General features: G+C 52.1%; 2 protein-coding genes across 3 annotated transcripts; both read left to right on the top strand.

Moving 5' to 3' along the window:
- Positions 1-207: 207 nt before the first annotated feature.
- Positions 208-11816, top strand: CAPZA1 (capping actin protein of muscle Z-line subunit alpha 1). The gene is made up of 10 exons (XM_027695003.1): positions 208-286; positions 4869-4932; positions 5193-5244; positions 6068-6131; positions 7381-7587; positions 7980-8059; positions 8480-8558; positions 9050-9121; positions 9687-9749; positions 10265-11816. The coding sequence occupies exons 1-10, from the start codon at positions 248-250 to the stop codon at positions 10403-10405; spliced, it is 861 nt and encodes a 286-aa protein (XP_027550804.1). The 5' UTR covers positions 208-247; the 3' UTR covers positions 10406-11816.
- Positions 11817-13915: 2099 nt separating this feature from the next.
- MOV10 (Mov10 RISC complex RNA helicase) lies at positions 13916-21534 on the top strand. Of its 2 annotated transcripts, none has more exons than XM_027695320.1 (22): positions 13916-14196; positions 15033-15129; positions 15225-15361; positions 15442-15680; positions 15758-15998; positions 16230-16352; positions 16441-16594; positions 16675-16829; positions 16952-17128; positions 17211-17358; positions 17449-17610; positions 17705-17808; positions 18038-18135; positions 18227-18346; positions 18433-18535; positions 18736-18856; positions 18937-19131; positions 19256-19330; positions 19438-19563; positions 19729-19817; positions 19956-20077; positions 20247-21534. In XM_027695320.1, exons 1-21 carry the CDS (start codon positions 14063-14065, stop codon positions 20068-20070), a joined length of 2913 nt encoding a protein of 970 aa, XP_027551121.1. In that variant the 5' UTR covers positions 13916-14062; the 3' UTR covers positions 20071-20077; positions 20247-21534. The 2 variants fall into 2 exon arrangements, with proteins under 2 accessions (XP_027551121.1, XP_027551120.1); XM_027695319.1 differs by having other exon boundaries at positions 18736-18859; positions 18940-19131.
- Positions 21535-21555: the final 21 nt, after the last annotated feature.

Raw genomic sequence — 21555 nt, 5'->3', positions numbered from 1 at the left:
CGGCGGCTCCGCCACTGCCGCGCTCCCGGTACAGCGTGAACCCGCCCGCTTCCATGATGGCGGCCGCGCGGCGTCTGCCCGCAGCTAAGATGGCGCTGCCCGGGTCAGCGCTCCCTGAACCCGGCAGCTCTAATGATGGCGGCCGCGCGGCGTCTGCCCGCAGTTAAGATGGCGGCAGGCGCTCTCCCGGCTCGCCGGGCGGCGCTCCCGGCATGCACCGCGCGGGGCCGGGCCCGGAGCTGCCAAGATGGCGGACCTGGAGGAGCGGGTGTCGGATGAGGAGAAGGTAAAGGCGGGGGGCGGCGGCCGCTCCGCTCTGGGCCACCCGCGGGAAAGCAACGCGTGGGGAACGGCGGGGAGGCTCCCCCGGAGCCGCCGGGCCGGGCTGTGGCTGCTTCGAGGCGGGCCCTTGAGACCGCCGGGCCGCCGCTGCCCGGGTGAGGGACCGGCCGCGGGTCGGCTGTTTGTTACCAGAGCAGCGCTTTGCGTTTTATTTTCCTCTTTGCGTTTCCATTTCCTCGTTGCCCGGGTGCGGCTGAGGCGCCTCGGCGCGGCTTTGCGAGTGAAAACGAACAGAGCCTCAAGCTGTGCCGGGGGAGGGTCAGGTTGGACATGAGGAGGAATTTCTTCCTGGAAGGGTCGCTCAGGCACTGGCAGGGGCTGCCCAGGGAGGTGGTGGAGTCCCCAGCCCTGGAGGTGTCCAAGGAAGGACTGGCCGTGGCACTCCGTGCTCTGGGCTGGGATCGGGCGCAGGGTGGACTCGATGATCCTGGAGGTCTTTTCCAACCTAATCGATTCTTTGAAGTTGTATTTTCTGAGCTTCGTTTCCCAAATCAGCGAAGTTCCCGGCGTGTCCGAGGTGCTGTGCGACCCCTTCACTTCCTAAACACCCTCAGAGCGTGTCTGGGCGTTTTCTGCTCCCTCAGCTGCCGGCAGGAGCTTTGATGTAGATCCTGCAAATTGCACGGGATGGAAAGGACTAAGCAGAACCAAAGAGAGCCGTAATTATTTTAGGAAAGGGGGAAATGAGCAGATTGTTCCTCTTGTGGAGGAATGCGGGGAAATTACTCTCTGTGAGCAGCGCTGGGCTTTGTGTAACAAACGAGGAGGTCACGTTTTCTACCAGGTAACACCAGTTACCTGCGAACAGTAGTTAAAAAATCCACTGTTACACTTTTTCACATCATAAAAGTGTTATATTTAGTTTCTTAGTGTTCTGGAGGAGCTTTTCAGGCTGCTGGATCTTCCAGGATCCTCTGAGTCTGGAGCCTTGCTTTCATTTTTCCATTGAACTGCCAATTTTAGCTTTAGTACGTTCAGGGACGTTCACTGTGCAACAAGCAGAGCTTTAAAGGTCCAATTCATCCTTCAGTCAGGATTTTTGATGATACTGTTTGAAATAAATATTCCAGAGCAGAAGTGACATGGTCTTTATAGCATGTAACTGAGACCTTGATTCAATTCCAAGTGGCTCCACGCCCTGCAAAGGTAGAAAAGGACAGTCTTAAGGGAGGATCTGAAAGAGAAACAAGCAGCAAATATTTACTGTAGCATCCATTTTGTGATTAATCAGATGAGCCTAGAAGTTTCATTTTCTAAGTGTGAGTTTGCCAGTGCTTTAAAGCAAAGCAAAAAAAACCCAAAAAAAATCAATAGAGCAACAAAATTAATTCATTCAATCCTCCAAACCTCAGTTCTTTATTCTCTGTGGGCATATTTTAGGTAAGAGATTCATTTCTCAGGCAGGCTGTGGGAGCTGGGGGTGTTCACCTGGATAAGAGAAGCTCCAATGAGACCTGAGAGCCCCTTCCAGGGCCTAAAGGGGTTCCAGGAGAGCTGGAGAGGGTCTTGGACAAGGGATGGAGGGACAGGACAAGGGGGAATGGCTTTCCACTGCCAGAAGGCAGGGTTAGATGGCATATTGGGAAGAAATTCTTCCTTGTGAGGGTGGTGAGGGGCTGGGAAGGAATTCCCAGAGAAGCTGTGGCTGCCCCTGGATCCCTGGAAGTGTCCAAGGCCAGGATGGACGGGGCTTGAAGCAACCTGGGCTAGTGGGAGGTGTCCCTGCCCATGGCAGGGGGCAGGATGAGATGATCCTTAAAATCCCTTCCAACCCAAACCATTCCAGGATTCCATGATTTTAGTTGCAATCAACCCCGTTGCTCAAGTTGACCCCTCTGCTGTTTTGACAGTTTGAACTGATGGCTGAGCAACTTCCCTCCCCCTCGGCCTTTCCCCATTTTAGAAGCAGGAAGTTCCTGTTTCAGGCTGAAATGGCACCTGAAACAGCCCCGGGGGCAGGAAATGGGGCAGGTTGCAGAAAGTCTTATTTTGGTGCTTCTGCAGAGGAACATCCTGACACCTCCCTGCTACAAACCAGCTCTGAAAACCAACAGCCGTGCAAGGGCTTGACATCTTAAACTGATCACTCCCCACCCAACCTGTTTCCTGCACCCCACTCCTGATTTCAAGAGTTGCACTGAAATGGTTTGTGTTTTATTGCTCCATGAGAGAGGCAGGGCGAGGGATAATTATCCAAGTGAACACTTGCAACCTTTGCTTTGTTCAGAACTGGGTTTGTAACAGCATCTGATTGAAGTGCAGAGGCCTTTCTGTATTGATTTGATTTTTTTCTCTCACTTCCAAGTAAGAGAATTTGTGGAAGACTGTAAAAATCTCTCCTGTAACCCTTGCTTTTTTTTTTCTGTTTGTTTGTTGCTTCTTTTTCCCACAAGGATTTTCTTACAAGAATCCACTGATCTAAAACTCAACCTCTTAAAACACTGACCCCTTTTACAAGGGTTTCACCTTCTGCAGCCCCAGCTTTATTGCATAAATTTGTAAGATACTAAATTTTATGGCTTTTAGGAGCCTTATAAAGGAATATATGGAGAAATAAAAGGGAATCTGTTCATCCAGGGAGTTAATTTGTTCATCCAGTGCATGGCATCAGTGGTAGATATTTGTGAGAGCTTCAGCACAGTGATACCCTGTGCTGTGCTTACACTTGCACTGGCTCAGAAAAGCACAGGGTGTCATTCCAGAAATCTTTTTTAGGGCTGGCTCTGAGCAAAGTCCACAGAGGATACAGAGCAGCAGGGTCCCTCTTAATTACTGCCAGGCTGTCTTCATCACCACCCAAATTCCTGACTAAAAATTGACAATATTATGGCAGCAGTGTGTCCTCATTACAGCTCTTTAAATAGTGGAAGCTTTCAAACAGTAAGAGCTCCATTTTTAGTATTGCTGTACATTTACCAACAGGAAACCAGAAAATTAAGAGGGAAAAATTGGTTTGACGTTCTGTACCGTATCAATTACACAAGTTACTGTCTTTCTAATCTTTTCTTTGTATTGCTTAATTACCTCAGGCACAAAAGAATGCATCTATTTTTTGAAATAGATGCTAATTTGGAAGACGATCTATTTTTATCTGAAGCTCAATCCAGTTAAGGCAGAGTTGTCACTTGATCCTACTGGAATAAGGCAATTACCCTTTGTTTGGAAAGGTGTTTATTTCCCTCCACGTCTTGCTTTAAATCATTATGTGACAAACAATACAAACAGCAATTTCTAATTGAAACAGGGGAGGACTGTTAAGAGAAGTGAGTAATTTCCAGCTCTGGCAATAACTCAACTGAAGCAATTGGATGCACAGGGAGAATCCTTTGTTTTGCTGCTCAAAATGAAAAGTAGAAAGTAATCAGAGTGGTAATGAGCAGCTCTGCAGTCCCTTTCAATAAATGTCTCATTGAGTGGGAGAGGCTCCTTGCTCAGCTTTGTTACTGGGCTTATCAGAGCAAATGTGACGTTTTTATTATTCTAAGGGAGAGGTTTAATTTTGTGACATTTCCTGTTTCATTTCTTCCAAGATGTTTCTATTCCCTTCGGTCCTGTAAAAGCCATAAAAGATTTGATAATGAAAACCATAAACTCTTACTAATTCCAACGGAATCAATACATGGACCACCTAAATTCTAACAGTGCAAGACATGTATATTGGATTTCCAAACACAGTGGTGGTTTGTTGCCCTTTTTAGAAGAGAATGGGTTTTTCCTTCCCAGCCTCAAAGTTTCTGGACATTCAGAGTTGGCCTTTTTCAGTTATTTATTGTGTCACTCCCAGTTCCACGTGCCTGAATTCTTCCACTGCCCTGGCAGTTCATGGCTGGACTGCAGCAAAGATGAGAGGATGCTCCATTTCCAGAGGGATCAGCTTCTCCTTCACACAGTTTCCTGTGGAGCTGTGACTTCTCCAGCCAGGGCTCAGCAAAAACAAGTTGCCTCAATGACCTGCAACATGTGTCAGACACTCCTCTGTTGTGCTGGAGTTACAGTTTCACTTTTACTACCCTGGTTCCTGGTTCTTTTAAAGCCCTGGTATTCAGGTGTCTGGTTACTGGCAAGGATCAGGAAAAAACATCCACACCAAAAGAGTGGCTGGCCAGCATTCATAGTCCCTAAACAGGTCAGGACTGTGCAGGTTGAACAGTTCACACTTCTACAGGTGCCCCTGTGAAGTTTGCACTTGCTGAGTACATTTGGAATTATTATTACACTAAAAAAATTCTGATCTTAGAAACACAGAATTGTTTAGGTTGGAAGGGACCTCAAAGCTCATCCAGTTCCACCCCCTGCCACGGGCAGGGACACCTTCCACTATCCCAGGTTGCTCCAAGCCCCTTCCTTGAACGGTCTTATGAGACTGTTTTTATTTTGGCAACACATGCCCAGATTTCTCCTTAAATCTGGCACCTTTTGTCACTGTCAGAGCTGGTTTTGTTGGTGAATTGCTTCAGCCTGTATGAACTCAGTGAATGAACTCAGTACATTATCTTGTCTTTAATTGCTTTTCTGCTCCACTGTAGGTGCGTATAGCTGCAAAATTCATCACTCATGCACCCCCTGGGGAGTTCAATGAAGTATTCAATGGTAAGTATATAAGGAAAAAATGATCTGTGGTGTTTTTTCATGTTTTATCTATTACAAAAATCTAAGGCTGTGTCACACTACACTGCTTTTAAGGTTAAGAGGTGGCTAGGAAAAGCATGTTGTCATTCAGACTACATCTCCTTAATGAAGAGATTTAATCATTTCAGCGTTTGCCTTTGCACAGTTGAAAATGAAATGCATAAAGAGAAACATTTGATCAAAAAAAATCCAATAACCCACCTGAACTTTCTCTTCCTCAGATGTCCGGTTATTGCTCAACAATGACAATCTTCTCAGGGAAGGAGCAGCACAGTAAGTCCTAAAATTTCAAACACAAGTCAAATTACCATGAAATGTTCTTATGTTTTCTTGCACCCATCATTCTGTGACAAAGAAGGCCATTTGCTGTATTGAGAGTAATCCTCTGTAATTCCTTACCACACCTCCAACAAAATACATAATGAAAGGTGTGGATGATTCTTTTTAAAAGCCCTAAATTGGGATTTGTGCTGTATAAAACTGACAGGAAGGCACCCTGCCAAAAAGTTTAACTCTGCTGCAACAGCAGTGTCTGCTCATGATTTGTAAAGCAAGTGGAGCCTGAAATACTGAGTAATCCGTAGCCTAAATTTAGAGAAAGAACTGCCCTCAATAAAAAGCTTTCAGAAGACCTTGTTTATTTCCACAGCCTCATCAGGAGATGCTTAAAGATTACACATACAAGCTTTTTGATGCTATGATTTGACTTCAAGCTAGGTGACATGTCATTCAGCAGGTCTTTACATAAGAAAATTGTTGTAAATATTAGTCTGCTTGTTTGTTTACCTTGCTGCTGTCTGAATTGTAGCTGGGGTGTTCCTGGTTTGCCTTGGCTTGCTCACATTCCCCCAGGCTTCCTGCTGTTCTACTTTTGAACTCTGTACTTTCCTGGTCATCACTAAACAAACCCTGCCTTTAGACCTGGGCTTTACAGCTATCAACAATAAAAGGTGTTGAAAATCCTCCCAGAGTGCTTGTGTGTGTATTATTTGCCCAATTAGGCTGAAATTTTATGTCATATAATCACAGAATGTACTTAATTCTCGAGTCAGAATAAATGTACAGCTAAAGTTCCTGTTCTTTTAACCCTCCACAGTGCATTTGCACAGTACAACATGGATCAGTTCACTCCAGTGAAGATAGAAGGGTACGAGGATCAGGTAAGGGGAAGCTTTGTGCACCTGAAGTTTCTGTTACTGCACTCTGCAAAAGCAATAAAAATGTTGTTTCATCAAGAGGTTGACTCACAGCTCCACATCAGCAGCAGCTGACTCACTCATTCTGCTCACAAGGTACCACCTCTCCCCCTTCCCACACACATCAGTACATTACCAACCTTTCTTCTCTAAGAACAAAGCATAAGTGAAATGTTCTCTTAAAGTCCTGCCTGATACTACTGAGTAACTCCAGTTCATTGTTCCTTAGAGCTCCATGCTGAAGTCCCTGGAATTCTACTTAGAGTATGAATGATTAAAGATTACTATCTATTTAAAACTGACTTCCAAATCCTTATGTTGCTACTTGCTTACAGTTCCTGCTGACAGTTGATAGTAGATTCTTAATAGTTTGATTAATTTTCTGCATTTTTAATCCATTCCCAGCTACCCTTTGATGATACCAAAGCATTGATTTGGTATAATGATTATACCTAATACCATCCAATCTATACCAGCAAAACACTTTTCCTTTATTATCCTTTTTTTTTTGGGAACAAGCAGCAAGGCACAGAGAAGCCAGAAAGCTGCCTGACCATCTGTTCTGTTCTCTGAGCCAAGCTCTGACCCAGCTTTTCTGGTGTCCCAGATATTCATGGGAGGCAGATATTTTTAAGAGGGCTGTTCATAGAAATAGCTTTGACAAGAGAAAGTTACAGTAGAACCTGCAAAGAAACCCAGCAAACCCCAATCAAATCAATATTTTTGAAGTCAGAGAATTATGGTGAATAAGAGAGAGGAGAGGGAAGATACAATGCCTTGTGCTTTTTCAGAAGTAGCCACATCTATTTACCCTTCTTGATCAAAAGAAGAACTATTACAACATGGAGCATGGCAATAAATGGTAAATTCCAGATTAAAATTCTTCGTTTCCTTTAGAAATTGAGAAGGAAAACAGCAAAAATAACTTTAAAAGCAAAACCACCTGCTTATAATTGTAAGGATGCCCAACTTTAAGCTAAAAATATTCATTATTATAATACTGCACTTAGTCTTCTGACTTAGAACTGGCTGTATTTGTGTGAAAAGCAGAGAGTTACTTTCAGCCTCACTACAATTACTGCTAGTTGAAATTATCACTGAAAATCTCTTTCTTTATGCAGTATTACAGAGTCTATGGAAACCAAATAGGGAAAAACGCAGAATAACACATTTATAGCAGCCTAAATGTATCTTCATTTCACTTCTTTTACAGGTCTTAATCACAGAACATGGTGATCTGGGCAATGGCAGATTTTTAGACCCAAGAAACAAACTTTCTTTCAAGTTTGATCATTTAAGGAAAGAAGCAAGCGACCCCCAGCCTGAGGACACAGAGTCGGGTTTGAAGCAGTGGAGAGATGCCTGTGACAGTGCCCTGAGAGCCTACGTGAAAGATCATTATCCCAACGGCTTCTGTACTGTTGAGTATCCATCTTGTTTCCCTGAAAGTTCATTTCTCTGTGTCAGTCAGTCCTGGAGTGGGCTCTGGGCCGGGCAGAGCTGTTGGAATTCTCCATCCTCACTGGCGTTTTGGCTGACTTTGGAATGACAAGTTCCAAAGAGGGTGCAAATACCTTGGCGTGCACAGGGTGTTAAAGATGCATTAGACCTTCTTTTTCATGCTCACCACTGCCAAGCACCTTCACACCTGCAGGGAATGAAATACCTGCCAGTGGGGGTGTTGGACAGTGTAATTAGTGATACGTGTTCCCGTGAGGTACCACAACAGCCGCCTCCACCACGCTGCAGGACAGACAATAAGATTGGTTTTCCTCAGCTCTTGGGCCTTTTTAACTCTTTTTCTAAATGCAGGTTTATGGTAAATCTATAGATGGGCAGCAGACAATTATTGCCTGTATTGAGAGCCACCAGTTCCAGCCCAAAAACTTCTGGTAAGACAATTTCAACACTGTATGTTTTCTTCCTTTGCTAGTCCCCAAACCAACCCATCCCCTAGGTCTGACACAGTCTGAAGGGCAGATGTTCTTGGGCTTCCCAAGAAGTTCTTCTCCTTCTGTAGTCTTGTTTTCCATGCAACCCCCTTGGCACTTGCCAAAACCCTTCATGTGACCTCTCCAGAGGGAGAGCAGAGCTGGATAGATACCCCTTTCCATGTTCCAGAGCACAAGCACACTGGAGCTGCTCTGTACTGAAGCTGCTTTGTGCTCAGCTGTCCTTCACAAATTTAACTCAGTGCCATGTAGAGCACTGTACTATTGATCCTAAGACAACACCAGAAACAGCTTGTTGGTTTGGTTCTTTTTGCTGTTAGAGGTTTTTGGGAGTAGTTTTCATGCTTTGATTGTTTTTAGGAACGGGCGCTGGAGATCAGAATGGAAGTTCACCATCACACCACCAACAGCTCAAGTGGCTGCAGTGCTCAAAATCCAGGTGAGCTGCTCTTCCTGGCAATAACAGGAGAAGCTGCATTGTGCTTCTCTTACACAAATGCATTCAGCTCAGAATGAGATGCTGAAATGCAGCAGAGATGTCTTTTTCAAGTCAGGAGCTATTAAAGTATTCAAGAAATTAATTCTTAAATCTAATGTTTCAGACACAGTCTGCAATCTGGCCTGTGGTTTATTCTGTAGCATTACCCCACAGGCCTCCAAGTCTCCTTCAGTTTATAGGGCTAAAACCTCTGCCTTGAATCTTTTATAATTGCTCTTATCTCAACTCTAGGCGTTTACTGCATTAACATAATCTTGAACAAAGTCTTGACAAAGAATGAAACCTTTTAGAAAATCCATCCTGCTTTTAGTCTCCACGTAAGCAGAGAAGTCTGGCACAACGCTCTGTTGGGCCATTCTGGTAGCATTTGGGGACTCCAGGGATTGTGGAGTGAGGGGTCATGATAACCTGCCTTCTGTCTCTTGGTCCAGGTCCATTACTATGAAGATGGCAATGTCCAGCTGGTCAGTCATAAAGACATCCAGGACTCTGTACAGGTGTCAGTAAGTGTGCTAAAAGTTTTTTTTTTCTTATGCTAAGCAACTATTTTATTCCTTAAACAGCTCATAAAGCATACACTGCTGTGACTGCATTCTCTTGGCTTTGAAGTAATTTTAGGGTGAATAGTCAGTGCAGTGTTTAGAGTCACATGGGAATCCCAGATTCCCACCTGCTCAAAGTTTGACCTTATTAGAAAGGTTACAAGTTTGGGTTAAAGAGGACAGAATATGCTTTTCTATCACTGTGCAAGGGAAAGGAACAGTAAGAGACATACACTAAGGGAAATTAAGAAAGTTCTGTAGTACAGCAGAGGGAGCAACAGCTGCAAAATCCCCTATTGTACCACGAAGATCCACTTCCCTTTTGCTCACTAGGGTGCAGCCCTGTTCCAGTTTGGAGCACAGGCCCTACCCAGTATGTAGCAAGTGAAAGGAGCCCAGCTACAAACACAAGCTGCTGGTGTTACCCACTTCATCTGTACTCAGCCTGTCACTTGAGAAGGAATCTACTGTGTAGCTTTTGTGGATTGCTCTTAAACATAGGAAAATGTATTTTTCTCCTTTGCAGAGTGATGTCCAGACTGCTAAGGAGTTTATTAAGATAATAGAAAACGCAGAAAACGAGTACCAGGTAAGATCACTGGTGGTTAAATAAACCATGGAATCATATCAGTCTCTTTTTACCATTAATGGAAAACCAACATCTAATTCTGCTTCTGGCTGAATCTGGTGTGGGCTAAGAATTACTCAGAAAAGGGCCAGTAGTATTTGTTGAAAGAATCAGGTTTGCTTTGTAGTTATTTTGAAAAGTTACAAGCAATGCCTGGAACAAGCATGGGAGGGGAGTGGGTGAGTCAAAGTATTTTCCTTTGCGACCGTTAAAAATAACAAAGAGGAAATTTATGCAACAGCTTTTTACATTGTCCCAGCCTGTGTGCAAGGTGACTGGAGAGAGATAAGGCAGTGAAACACCTAAGGAGGGGCTGTTCAGTCAACCTTTTGCTTTCACACACGCTGGTGACTGCATTATTAATTTAGTTAATAGTGTGCCATCACCTTCTAGGAAGGGTTTTGTGGCTTTACCACTGAGTTGTGCTTTCTCAGAGTATCTTATGACTGCCCTGACCAAAGTGCTTGCCCTTGCAGACAGCGATCAGTGAGAACTACCAGACCATGTCAGACACCACTTTCAAAGCCTTACGCCGGCAGCTGCCCGTCACCCGCACCAAGATCGACTGGAACAAAATCCTCAGCTACAAGATTGGCAAGGAAATGCAGAATGCCTAAGGCAGGAGCAGGGAGGTTCTATAAAATGGTGGTGTGCAAAAAAAAAACAAACAAAACAAGACAAATGTGGTCCTATGCCAAGTAGGTGGTTCCTAAACCAGAGCAGCATTTTTTTAGGGCTTTCAAAGTTAACGGGTTTTCTAGCCTCAGAGGGAACTGTGGAACAAATAGCGTTGTCTTTGTGTTTTGTGTTTCCTGCCACGTAAACTTCCTGTTGTAATGCATTTAATAGGTCATTTTAATTCAGCCAGTCGTGGCTCCGAGGTATAGCTGTTTTCAATCACTGGTTGGAAAACTTCCTAGCTGGAAAAGCCCTATTGTAACCCCCAGAGGAGGGTGCAGAGCATTCCCTTCACCTGTATTACACCACTCCAGGTACTCCAGTGAGTCTGTCAAACCTGCCAACAGCTCACAAACACTGCAAGACACAGTAAATGCAAGACAGTGAGTCCTTGTGTATCCTTATTCCCAACCTCCATGAAGCAGAAGGCCTGCAGGCTTAGATTTTACTGTATAAAATAAGTTTACAGGATTCTTTACAGAACTCCCTACTCACCCAGCTCTTCCAGGGATGTAATTTTTTTTTGTTTGTTTTTCACTCTGAAAATCCATGTTCCCTAAAAGTGAACATCTCTGCTCTCCCCTCCCTCGTGTCCTTACGGTTACCAAACATCTGCATTTTTACAGAACAAGTTCCTATGTTCACTCACTGCCAGTCCACAAGGGCTGGATAGTGATTAAAAATGCAAATGTCTACAGAATAATAGGTATGTTGTGCTTTAATGCTTTGTGGCAGGTTCATAGATTTGTATCACAGGTGTATGGATGGATAGTGTACAAAATAAATAAACTTGCACCAAAGTGAGAGAAAAAAATCCTTTCCCTTTTGTCTCAGTTGTGGCCAGTTTCTTGTCATACTTAGAGGGGATTTTGGAATGAATCTCTTCTACATGCTTGCTATGTGTTACTGTTTGGGTTTTATCCCTGTAACATCAAGACTAGCAGTCCTACAAGTTTGTCTGAAGGGGAGGTTGAAGAGACATATATGCCTTTCTCAGAGCTCAGAACATGGGTTCACTGCAAAATTAACCCCCTTTGATGAATTCCCTTTGCTTTTGTTTGCACTTTTGTTATCACTGGGCCGACTTGCAGGTCCTGGTTTTTAAACTGGCTCATGTCTTCCTGTTTTTAAATACACAAAGGAAGGGGTTGGGAAGAGAGGGATGGGGCTGCCTGTGCATCACACCTCAGGTTTTGCACAGTAATACCACAAAATAAGTGTGTCTATCCTTTGTGAGTTTTGTCTAAATAAAATATATTTGTATTTGCTGTTGAGACTGACCATTCGTCCCTCAGGCATCCTCTGTATCAACTAGTCTGGTGCAAATACACTGGTCTTTGTTTAAAGCCATTTGTGTCTGTTCTTTCGTGGTCTCACTTCTGCTGGTGCCTGGTGAAAGCAGATGGAGAGGTGACTGCCTGAAGGCTGGGAAGTGGTGGAGTCACCATCCCTGGAACGGTTCAAAAATGTGTGGATTTGGCACTTGAGGACATGGTTTAGTGGTCAACATGGTGTGATCTTAAAGGTGTTTTCCAGCCTTAATGGTTCCATTATTAAGGAGGGGTGGTGTCACTCCAAACCCGGGGGTGATGCTCCCACCCTGCTACACAGACATGGCCACTGGAGGGCTGAGAACTTCCAAATTGAAATAAAAACAGTCACAGGGCTCTAAGGAAGCACCTCACCCTGGAAAACGACAGCAGACGTCATTGCACTCATCCTCTGTGTGTAACTGTAACACCTCCCTCAGCTTAGGAAACGCTCCTGGTTGGATCCTGCCCGGGACAAAGCAGGGCTGTGCTGGAGGGTTGGAAAATGCCCCGCACGGAGCCACTCAAGGACGGTGTGTGGGAGAGGGTCCCTCCCTGCGGCAGCACCCGGGAGATGAAAGGCTGTGTGTGCCAGTGCCTCACGTGCTGGGGGCTGTGGCTGTGGATCCATCCAGGAAATCACTGCAGCAATTCCAAGAATGTGGGGCTGAAGCAGAGGCCCAAGATAAGGCTGTTCACACAACACAGCTTTTATCAGCCTCAAGGTTAGTCTTCTCCTGTTCCTTAGTTACACTGAAAGTTGTTCTCCGCCCTTATTGTTCCAGCCTTAAGAGCTGCAATAATAAGAGTTTCTATCTCTCTGTCCTTCTCCAAATCTTCAGCTAATCATCCTTTAGGCTGGCTGGTCCCTGCCTGACTCCTGGTCCCTATCTCCCACCAGGTCTCAATAGCAGACTCAGCTATCTCAGTCCAGTGCTTGATGTGTCTGACTGCCCCTGGGGCACCAAGCAACTGCCAGCCCAGGGCTGCCACATGCCCAGAGAGATTTTAACTTGGAAAGCAGTTGTCTCCTGGAGACCAGAGACTTCAGCAGAGACCAAGGCCAGCTCCAGAGCAGTGAATATCCTGGGCTGGCTCTGCTGGAGCATACAAAAGTCAAAGCCTGACCCCAGATGAATCACAGCAGGCACTGCAGCTTAACTGAGCCAGGGAAGGCAAAGCTGGCCCTGCCCAGGGCCACAGGATGGGTCCTGCCAGCCCTGAGAGCAGCCAGGCTCCTCTTCTGCCCACGTGGAAAGAGTTTTCCTCTCTGTTTACAAGACCAAAACTTAAAGCTCCAACATTCTGCCTGACAGACAGACTTGCAAGCAACTCCAAAGGCAAAGCCCCCTTTCTCAAGCCTCAGAGCCCTCCTGCAGTCAGTGAGGGGCCCTGCACTGTCACAGCCTCCCAGCCACCTCTGGACAGTGGCAGGGCATTGGCAGAGCTTGGGATGGAGCAAAAGACCCTGAGCTAAGGAAGAAAGAACAGGAGACTTACCCAGCACCCTTGGGCCACAGAGAGGCAAAAACAGCACCCAGGCAGCACCATGAGCAGCCCCAGGGGTTTGGGGTGTCTTACAGCAGCAGCTCAGGGACCACTATCCTCACCAGGCAGGCTGGAGGTGAGAGCACAGGAAACCGGAGACAGAGAAACCAACACCTGGTGCTGCTGATTCCCTCTTTATAGAGCAGCCGGAGCCCTGGGAGCCCCCCGTCCCTCCCACTGGATCCATGGATGCAACGCACCTGGGCACCTCCCCGCCCCGAGGGCAGCACAGGTGGGGGCCGGCAGCGTCTGCTGCCCACCCTGGGGGCAAACACTGCTGGGGGGCTGCAGGGGTGGGGTGACAGCCAGCCCCCACCTTTGACACTGCACAGCCCGGGCTGGGCACCTGTCCGTCATTTCTGGGGTCACCTTGCGATGGGGGGGATGCGCCCCCTCGGGCTCCGGGGTGGGTCAGCCCCCGGCACAGCCCCTCCTCACCCAGCCAGGGCAATCCCCGCGGCCGGACCCCTCCGTGGGGCGCGGGGCGATGCTGCGGGACAGGAGGCGCCGGGCGGGAGCCGCCCCCACGATCCCTCCCCATCTCCCCCCCCGGTACGGGCGGGCGGTCCCGAAGGCTCACGGCCCCTTTCGGTTTCGTTTCTCCCTGAACAAACAGCCCCGGTAAGCCCAGCCCAGCCCAGCCCGGCTCGGCTTAACCTGGCACAGGTCGACGCGGCACGGCACAGCTCGGCACAGCTCGGCACACCTTGGCACAGCTCGGCACAGCTCTGCTCGACCATGCCGCGGTTCAGAGTGTCCGAAGCCAGGCAGTGGGGGGATCAGTTCGTGCAGTTCCTGCAGGAGACGGGCCGGGAGCAGGAGTGTCAGCGGGAAACTCTGCGGAGTATCTACAACCTGGAGTTCCGGGGCAGGTGAGAGCCAGACCCGGGCAGTTGGGACGGTCCCCCTGGCCAGCACATCCCATTCACCCCCGCCAGCATTGCCCAGTGCCTGCCCAGTGTTACTGGTCCTCAGCAGCACCAATGGGCTCCCCAAGCCCCTCCGTGTTGCCACAGCCCTGCTGGGATGATCCCAGCTCTGTGGGACCCCCAGCAGCTGCCTGGGCAAGGCCTTGGATACCCACTGCCCTCCAGAGTGCCCACCTGACCCTGCTGACCCCACTGACCCACTCACACTGGCCCTTGTGCAACATCACCGCTGTTAATCATTGGCAAAGCCGGGGCTCAGGGCAGTGATGGACTGCAGAGTGGGCCCCGGGGTGCAGGAGGAGGTACCTGGGGAATCATCACTGCTGGGAGTGCAGTGGCTGTGCCTCAGAGGAGCCCCCATCTGTGCCAGCTCAGCCCCTGGGGCTGTGCAGGGGCCTGACCCCTCTGGGTTACACCTTCTGTCAAGGATCTGGGGACAGGGAGAAGTCCCTGCCCTGCTGCTGCTTAAGCACTGTCAGGGGCAGGGACAGGGCCTGCATGGCTGGCAGGGTCGGGCAGTGATGCCGTGGCACAGCTGGCATGGCCATGGCACAGCATGGAGTTGCTGGGGCAGCCTGCAGGGGTCTAAGATTTGCACGGGCCAGTGGGAAGCCCAAGTCCTTCTCCCTCTCCTGGCACAGAGGAGACCACTGAGAGCTCCCTCACTGCAGCCTCCCTGCCCTGCTTCACCTTCCCTCTTGCCTCCCCTCAGCTGCCCGTGCCCCTGCCTGTGCCCTGCCACGCTCTGTCCCTCACAAACCTCTCCCTTGTCTCTGCAGGACTGACACAAGGACTCCCAGCTTCTCCTGCACTTTGAATGCCCTGAGGATAACCAATCGGGCGCTGGTGCAGGGGCCAGTGGTGCAACTCAAGAGGGTGAGGGAGGCCCCTGGCTGGGGCAGTGCCCACGGGGACTGGCTCCACGGGACCCCCGGCAGGACCCCGGGGCTGACGGTGGCTGCTCCTCGCAGGTGAAGAGGCGCGTGGTGGTGGCAGACCAGTACCGGAGACCCAGAGCGGATGCACAGACATCACAGCCCACCTCTGCCTCAGGGCAGCAGCAGCCCAGCTCCACTCCACAAACGCCCCGGAGCTACGCCCAGCAGCGGTATGACCGACAGCACCCTGCCCTGGAGAGCCCCCAAACCCCCTCCCCGGCCGGCAAAGCCTGACCCTCCCTCCCCGCAGCGCCGAGCTCATCAGCGGGAAGCACGGCGTGGAGGTCGTCTCGGAGTACGACCAGGGCAACGGGGAGATCCGCTTCCCGGTGGAGCGGGGCAGGCTCCAGATGATCCGTGTGGAGGTGCAGAACCGCGGGACGCACGTGGTGACGCTGCGGCGGATCCAACCACGCTACCAGTCACCGGCGCTCTCCTTCAGCGACGAGCAAGGGGTGACACAGGGGCAGTCCCTGGTGCTCCACCCGGGTAGGGTCCCGTCCTGCCCCATCCTCTGCCCCGCTGGAGGGGCTGCAGGACCCAACGTTCCCCTGTCGGCCCCACAGGTGGCAACTACCCCATCCAGGTGCGGTGCCTCACCTCCTGCAACGGGCACTTCCCTGCCGTGCTGGTGTTTGAGTTCACCAAAGAGCCCAATGAGCCCTTCAGCATCTCACGCTACATCGCTGCCGTCGCCCAGAGCCAGCTGGCCAAGGACCTGGGGCCCTCAGCACCTTATCAGCCTTACCAGGCCAGCCTCCAGCGCCCTGTCACCGTCATCACCGAGGAAGGCATCCCCCCCGACAGGTATGTGGCAGTCAGCTGCTGCCATCCTGAGCAGAGGGGCCCAACCTGTTCTCCAGCCAGAACAAGGCTCAGCTCCTTGGGACCCAACTGTCTGGCACCCCAGGAAAGTGCTTCATCCCTGTGCAATGGCTGGTGAGAGCAGGGTGGGGACACTCTGCCTGTTGGGATGGTTGTGGCCCAGGGGGAGCCTGGCCCTGCAGTCTCTGCAGCACTGCTGTCCCCTCCACCCAGCTCCCTGAGAAACGAACTGGAGAGGGAAATCCCTCTGGGCACCTACCAGTACCCAAAGAACCTCAAGGACACGATCCTGCTCGGACCCAGCACCAGTGCCAGCTCCAACTGGGCTGCCATGAGGTGAGTACCGAGGGCTGGGGGCAATGCCAAGCTGCTCCCCCAGAGCCAAGGTGCCCCTGGGACACAGTGACATCCCTGCTGCCCACAGCTCGCTGCTGGAAGCACCTCTGGAGACTGACAACTACCACCGGAAGTTCCAGCTGCTGCTGCACCTGGAGGAGATCCAGATGGAGGTGGACATCCGGCACTACGACATGCAGGACGTGACCATGGTGCAGGACAGGGGGCTGCTGGTCCTCGAGGTGCGTAGGGGAATCCAGGGGGGATGGGAGGGGTGCTGGGGCTCCCGTGGGTCTGGCATCACAGCAGCCCTTTGGCACAGGTGCCCGGCGTGGCCGAGAACCGCCCGTCCGTGCTGAGGGGGGACCATCTCTTTGCCAACCTGAGCAGCGAGCGGGACCGCTCCCCGCTCATGCAGTACAAGGGCTACGTGCACAACGTGGAGCTGGATAAGGTCAAGCTGGGCTTCTCCCCCAAGTGAGTGATGTCCGGCCTCAGCAGCCCCACTCAGAGGTGCTGGAGGCCGGGAGCCGCTTGGGAAGGGCCAGGAGGGTGTGGGGGGAGTGTCTGCCTGCCCTGCTCACACCACTCCTTCCCAGGATGCTGAGTAAGTTTGTGAAAAACCTGAAGTTCGACGTGACCTTCACCTTCAACCGGCTGCCGCTGCAGGTCCAGCACCGGGCTGTCTTCCTGGCCATGCGCCAGGGCTTGTCCAGCCTCCTCTTTCCCTCCGCCTCCTGCCACATGTCCCTCTTCCCAGGCCCCTTCCAGCCGCGGTGAGTCCCCAGTTCCGCGGGGCCGGGAGGGTCCGAGGGGATGGAGGGGGCGGACCCGGCAGCGCAGCCTCTGCTCCCGCAGGTGGTTCGACCGCAAACTGCAGGCGAACGAGGAGCAGTGCAGGGCCGTGACCCACATCGTGACGGGCGTGTCCCGGCCGGCCCCCTACCTCATCTTCGGCCCCCCCGGCACCGGCAAGACGGTCACTGTGGTGGAGGCCATCAAGCAGGTGAGTGGCCAGTGCCCAGGTCCAGCCCCGGGCATTCCTGCCCACCCTGGCACGTGGGGCTCAGTTCTGTCACCTCCTCCTGCTACCCAGGTGTGGACGTGCTTCAAGGACGCCCGGATCTTGGCCTGTGCTCCTTCCAACAGCGCCGCAGACCTGCTGTGCCAGCGCCTCATCCCGGACATTGCCCCTCGGAACATCTACAGGCTCATCGCCAGCTCCAGGAACTACAGGGAGGTGCCTGCTGATATCAGGGTAGGTCCCTGCCCCTCCAGCCCTGCATCCTGCCAGCACATCTGGGTTGGCAGCCCCCGGGAGAGCCGGACCCCACCCAATGCCTGCGTTCCAGCCCTGCTGCAACTGGGACGATGAGCAGAGCAGCTACGTGTACCCGAGCAAGGAGTACCTGGGGCGCTACCGGATCCTCGTCACCACGCTGGTGACAGCGGGAAGGTCAGAGGAGCTGGGGTTGTCCCCAGTACCCCGGGGGGCTGGACCCAGGGGCTGCCTTGCAGCCAGGCTGTGAGGGCAGCCCCTCGGGGATTCAGCAGGAAGGGGTGGAGGAGGGCAGGCAGCAGGGGGGACCTCTCCTCTGCAGGAGGATGAGGGTGAAGGGGAGGGGAGGAAGGATGGCCAGGTGGGGCAGGGGTGCTGAGGCAGCCCCATTCCACCTCTTCTCCAGGCTGGTGTCAGCCAACTTCCCCCCTGGGTATTTCTCCCACGTCTTCATTGATGAGTGTGGCCACGCAGTAGAGCCGGAGAGTGTGGTCGCCATCGCCGGTGAGTGATGCTCGGCTGCTGCCTGGGGGACCAGCACCTCTGCACGGCCCGGGGTCCCCCCTGCCTCCCACTGAGCTCTCCCTGTTCCCAGGGCTCCTGACTCCCATGGACCAGAAGACCAACCCCACTGGGGGGCAGCTGGTGCTGGCAGGAGACCCCAAGCAGCTGGGCCCCGTCCTGACCTCCCCGCTGGCCGTGGAGCACGGTTTGGGTGAGCAGGGAGAGGGGTGGGAGCGCTGCCGGAGCCGGGGGGGCCGAGCAGCCTTGCAGGGAGCCATGGGATCTCACTGGGCACAGGCACCTCGCTGCTGGAGAGGCTGATGCTGCACAACCCCCTGTACCAGAAGTCCAGTGAAGGATACGACCCACAGTTTGTCACCAAACTGCTCTGGAACTACAGGTGGGGACAGGGACGGTGCGGGCAGGGGTGAGGCTGCTCTGTGACCACAGCCCCGTCCAGGATCTGTGTGTCCCCCCCCAGAGCCTCGTAGTGCCCCAGCTGGTGTGGGAGATGGGAGTGTACCTGCTCTCCTGCACAGTGCCTGGGAGGGTGCTGGGCCCACGTGGCACCCACTCTGGTCACCATCCTGCCTCTTCCAGGTCCCACGAGGCCATCCTCAGGATCCCCAACGAGCTCTTCTACGACAGCGAGCTGAAGGCGTGTGAGAGTGACGGGCTGGATGTCCGGAATTTCTATTGCAACTGGGAGGAACTTCCCAAAAAAGTGAGGGGGGGCAGCAGGGAGGGGGTTGGGGGAAGCCCCGACGTGCAGGCAGAGCAGAGACCGATGTTTTCCATCCCCAGGGCTTCCCCATAATCTTCCACGGGGTTTGTGGGGAAGACCAGAGAGAGGAGAAGAGCCCCTCGTTCTTCAACACGGCCGAAATCGAGGTGTTGGTTGACTACCTCAAGAAGCTGCTGCAGAGCCAAGGCAAGAAGGGCTGTCCCACTGTGTCCCCCAAGGAGATCGGCATCATCTCTCCCTACAGGAAGCAGGTGAGGGGTGCAGCTCTGCAGGCAGGGCATGGGCAGAGACCTCCCCAGGGGACAGGGGACACTGGAATGGGATGGGCAAAAATGGCTCTGTGGTGGCTGGACTTTGCCACGTGCCTCCCCCCAGGTGGAGAAGATTCGGAGAGCCATCACCTCCCTGGACCCCGTCCTGAAGAGGCTGCCGGACATCAGCCAGCTGAAGGTAAGTCCTGGGCATGGAGAGGAGCCCACCCTGCTGCAGGAAGAGGCAGCCCTGCCAGCCCCAGCCTGGGGGTGCTCCCAGCCCCTCACCTGCTGTCCCCGCCCCAGGTGGGCTCCGTGGAGGAGTTCCAGGGCCAGGAGCGGCGCGTGATCCTCATCTCCACCGTGCGCAGCTACAGCGCGTACCTGCAGTTCGACCAGACCTTCAGGCTGGGCTTCCTCAAGAACCCCAAGGTACTTCCCTGCCCCGAGCAGACCCTTCTCCCCCCTGGTTCCCACAGGCAGGCAGGGCTGCTCCAGGCGCTCGGTGCCACAGCAGAGCTGCCTGCAGCGAGGTGGGGCTGCGAGGGGGCGAGAGCTGCTGCAGCCAGGTAACACCCCTGGGCCTGTCCTCTGCAGAGGCTCAACGTGGCCCTCACCAGGGCCAAGGCTCTGCTGATCGTGGTGGGCAACCCGGCCGTGCTCAGGCAGGACGAGCACTGGCACAGGTGAGCTGCTCCTGGCCCCTGCCACAAACTCTTGTCACCGGCGCCTGCTCTTCCCTGCTGCTGGCAACACACCAGTGCCAGGGAGCAGCAGGGCCAGGGCCACCTCCTGCCCACTCTCCCCTGGCTCTGTGCCCGCAGGTTCCTCACGTACTGCAAGGAACAGGGTGGCTATACAGGATTGCCCTATGAGGATGAGGGCACAGACCAGGACAGACTCGTTGCCAACCTCCAGGGGCTGAGGCTCAACAATTAACACCCAGGTGAGCAGGGCTGGGAGCTGCCAGAGCCCTGGGGCACCAGCACAGCCAGGGTTAGGGTTAGAGGCACTGGGAGGCTTCTCAGACAGGGCTTAGGATGGGTCCTCACTTAGGGGTTGCCTGTCCCTACCCTCAACTCAGGGGCCAGTTCTGCCATGAGGTTTCTCTGCAGGAAACCTGTGTGGGAAAGGAGGAGAAGCCCTGTGAAGCTCCAGCCCCCTCAGTCTCTCCCCTGGCCTGCAGCAGCCCTTGCACTCCCCCTGTCTCTCTGCATCCCTGCAGAGTTGGGGCTGAATCCACTGGACCAGAGGATACTGCCAAGCCTTTCCTGCCAGCCAGGAGCCCTGGCACAGACCACAGGGCAGCCCCCTCCCCTTACGGAGCGGGACCACCCCAGGACTGGACTGGGACCATTCTCCATTTTAACCAGTTTTTGACACAGCTGTGGCAAAACAATTCTCTGTGACTGGTCTCACTGTTCAGGGAAAGGCTTAAGCAAGAGTCCAGCCTTCAAAGAGCATCACTGGGTGCACAGGGGAGCCCAGTGCTGCTGTGGTGGGTGACTGGGGCAGGCAGGGACCTTGCCAGGCACAGGGTGGCTCAGCTCCTAACTGGGCAGCTGCCTGGCTTGAGAGCTGGCATGGCTGGGCAGGCACTTTGTTTCCCTGGAATAAATATTTACAGAAAAACGGTCTCTTGAGTCTGGGGCTCTGCCACAATGACAGGGCTGCTGGAGCAGGGACAGGCTTGCTGCAGCCCTGTCCTGACCTGCTCCAGAGCCAGGATGGCTCCAGCAGTGACAGCAGTGCCCATCATCCGGGGACTGGGTACAGCTGGGAAGCTCCTGCCCAGCCCTTCCCACATAAACTGCTTCCTGGCTCTTATCTGAAATGAGAGCCAGGCCTAAAAGAGTTAACTGAGGTATCTTGCTCTACTGAGAAAGCCCCCCCAACACCTGTTTTGTCTGTGCTGCTAAGACTTGTTCTGTTCTGCTTACTGGACCTAAACCTAATCATAAGAAGAATGCTAGAAACAGTACACAATCAACCTAGGGGTTATAAATTAAGACAAGGTAGACATTTGAATAGGAGAAAAGGGCTTAGAGCCAAGGGTTTCTGCAAGCTTCAGTAGCTGGGACATTAACAATAGAAAGGTAAGAAGGTCAAAGTGAGGGAGAAGAGAAAAAGACCCCCAATTTGAGGTGGAAGGCCAGAATGACCACCAAAAACTCAGTGCCGAGAGAAGAATCTGGAAAGCACCGCCCTGAGCTCTGCCCAGGCCCCGCCTATTATTAATATGCATGTTAGATGTTGTTATCATATGAACACGTATGTAATCATGTATGTAGACTGTATAAATACCTTAATTTTGCACTGGTGCCTTTGAGCAAGTTTGACCAGCGCTAGCTGGCTTGCTCCCAATGTTGAATAAATAAACACCTTGCTGCTTGTAGATAAAAAGTCTATGAGCAGTTCATCATT

Source organism: Neopelma chrysocephalum, unplaced genomic scaffold (assembly GCF_003984885.1).
Source record: "Neopelma chrysocephalum unplaced genomic scaffold, ASM398488v2 Primary Assembly neopelma1_100, whole genome shotgun sequence".
Classification (NCBI taxonomy): Eukaryota; Metazoa; Chordata; class Aves; order Passeriformes; family Pipridae; genus Neopelma; species Neopelma chrysocephalum.
Note: the sequence above shows the minus strand (reverse complement) of the source record. Positions and strands in the feature narration are given on the sequence as shown.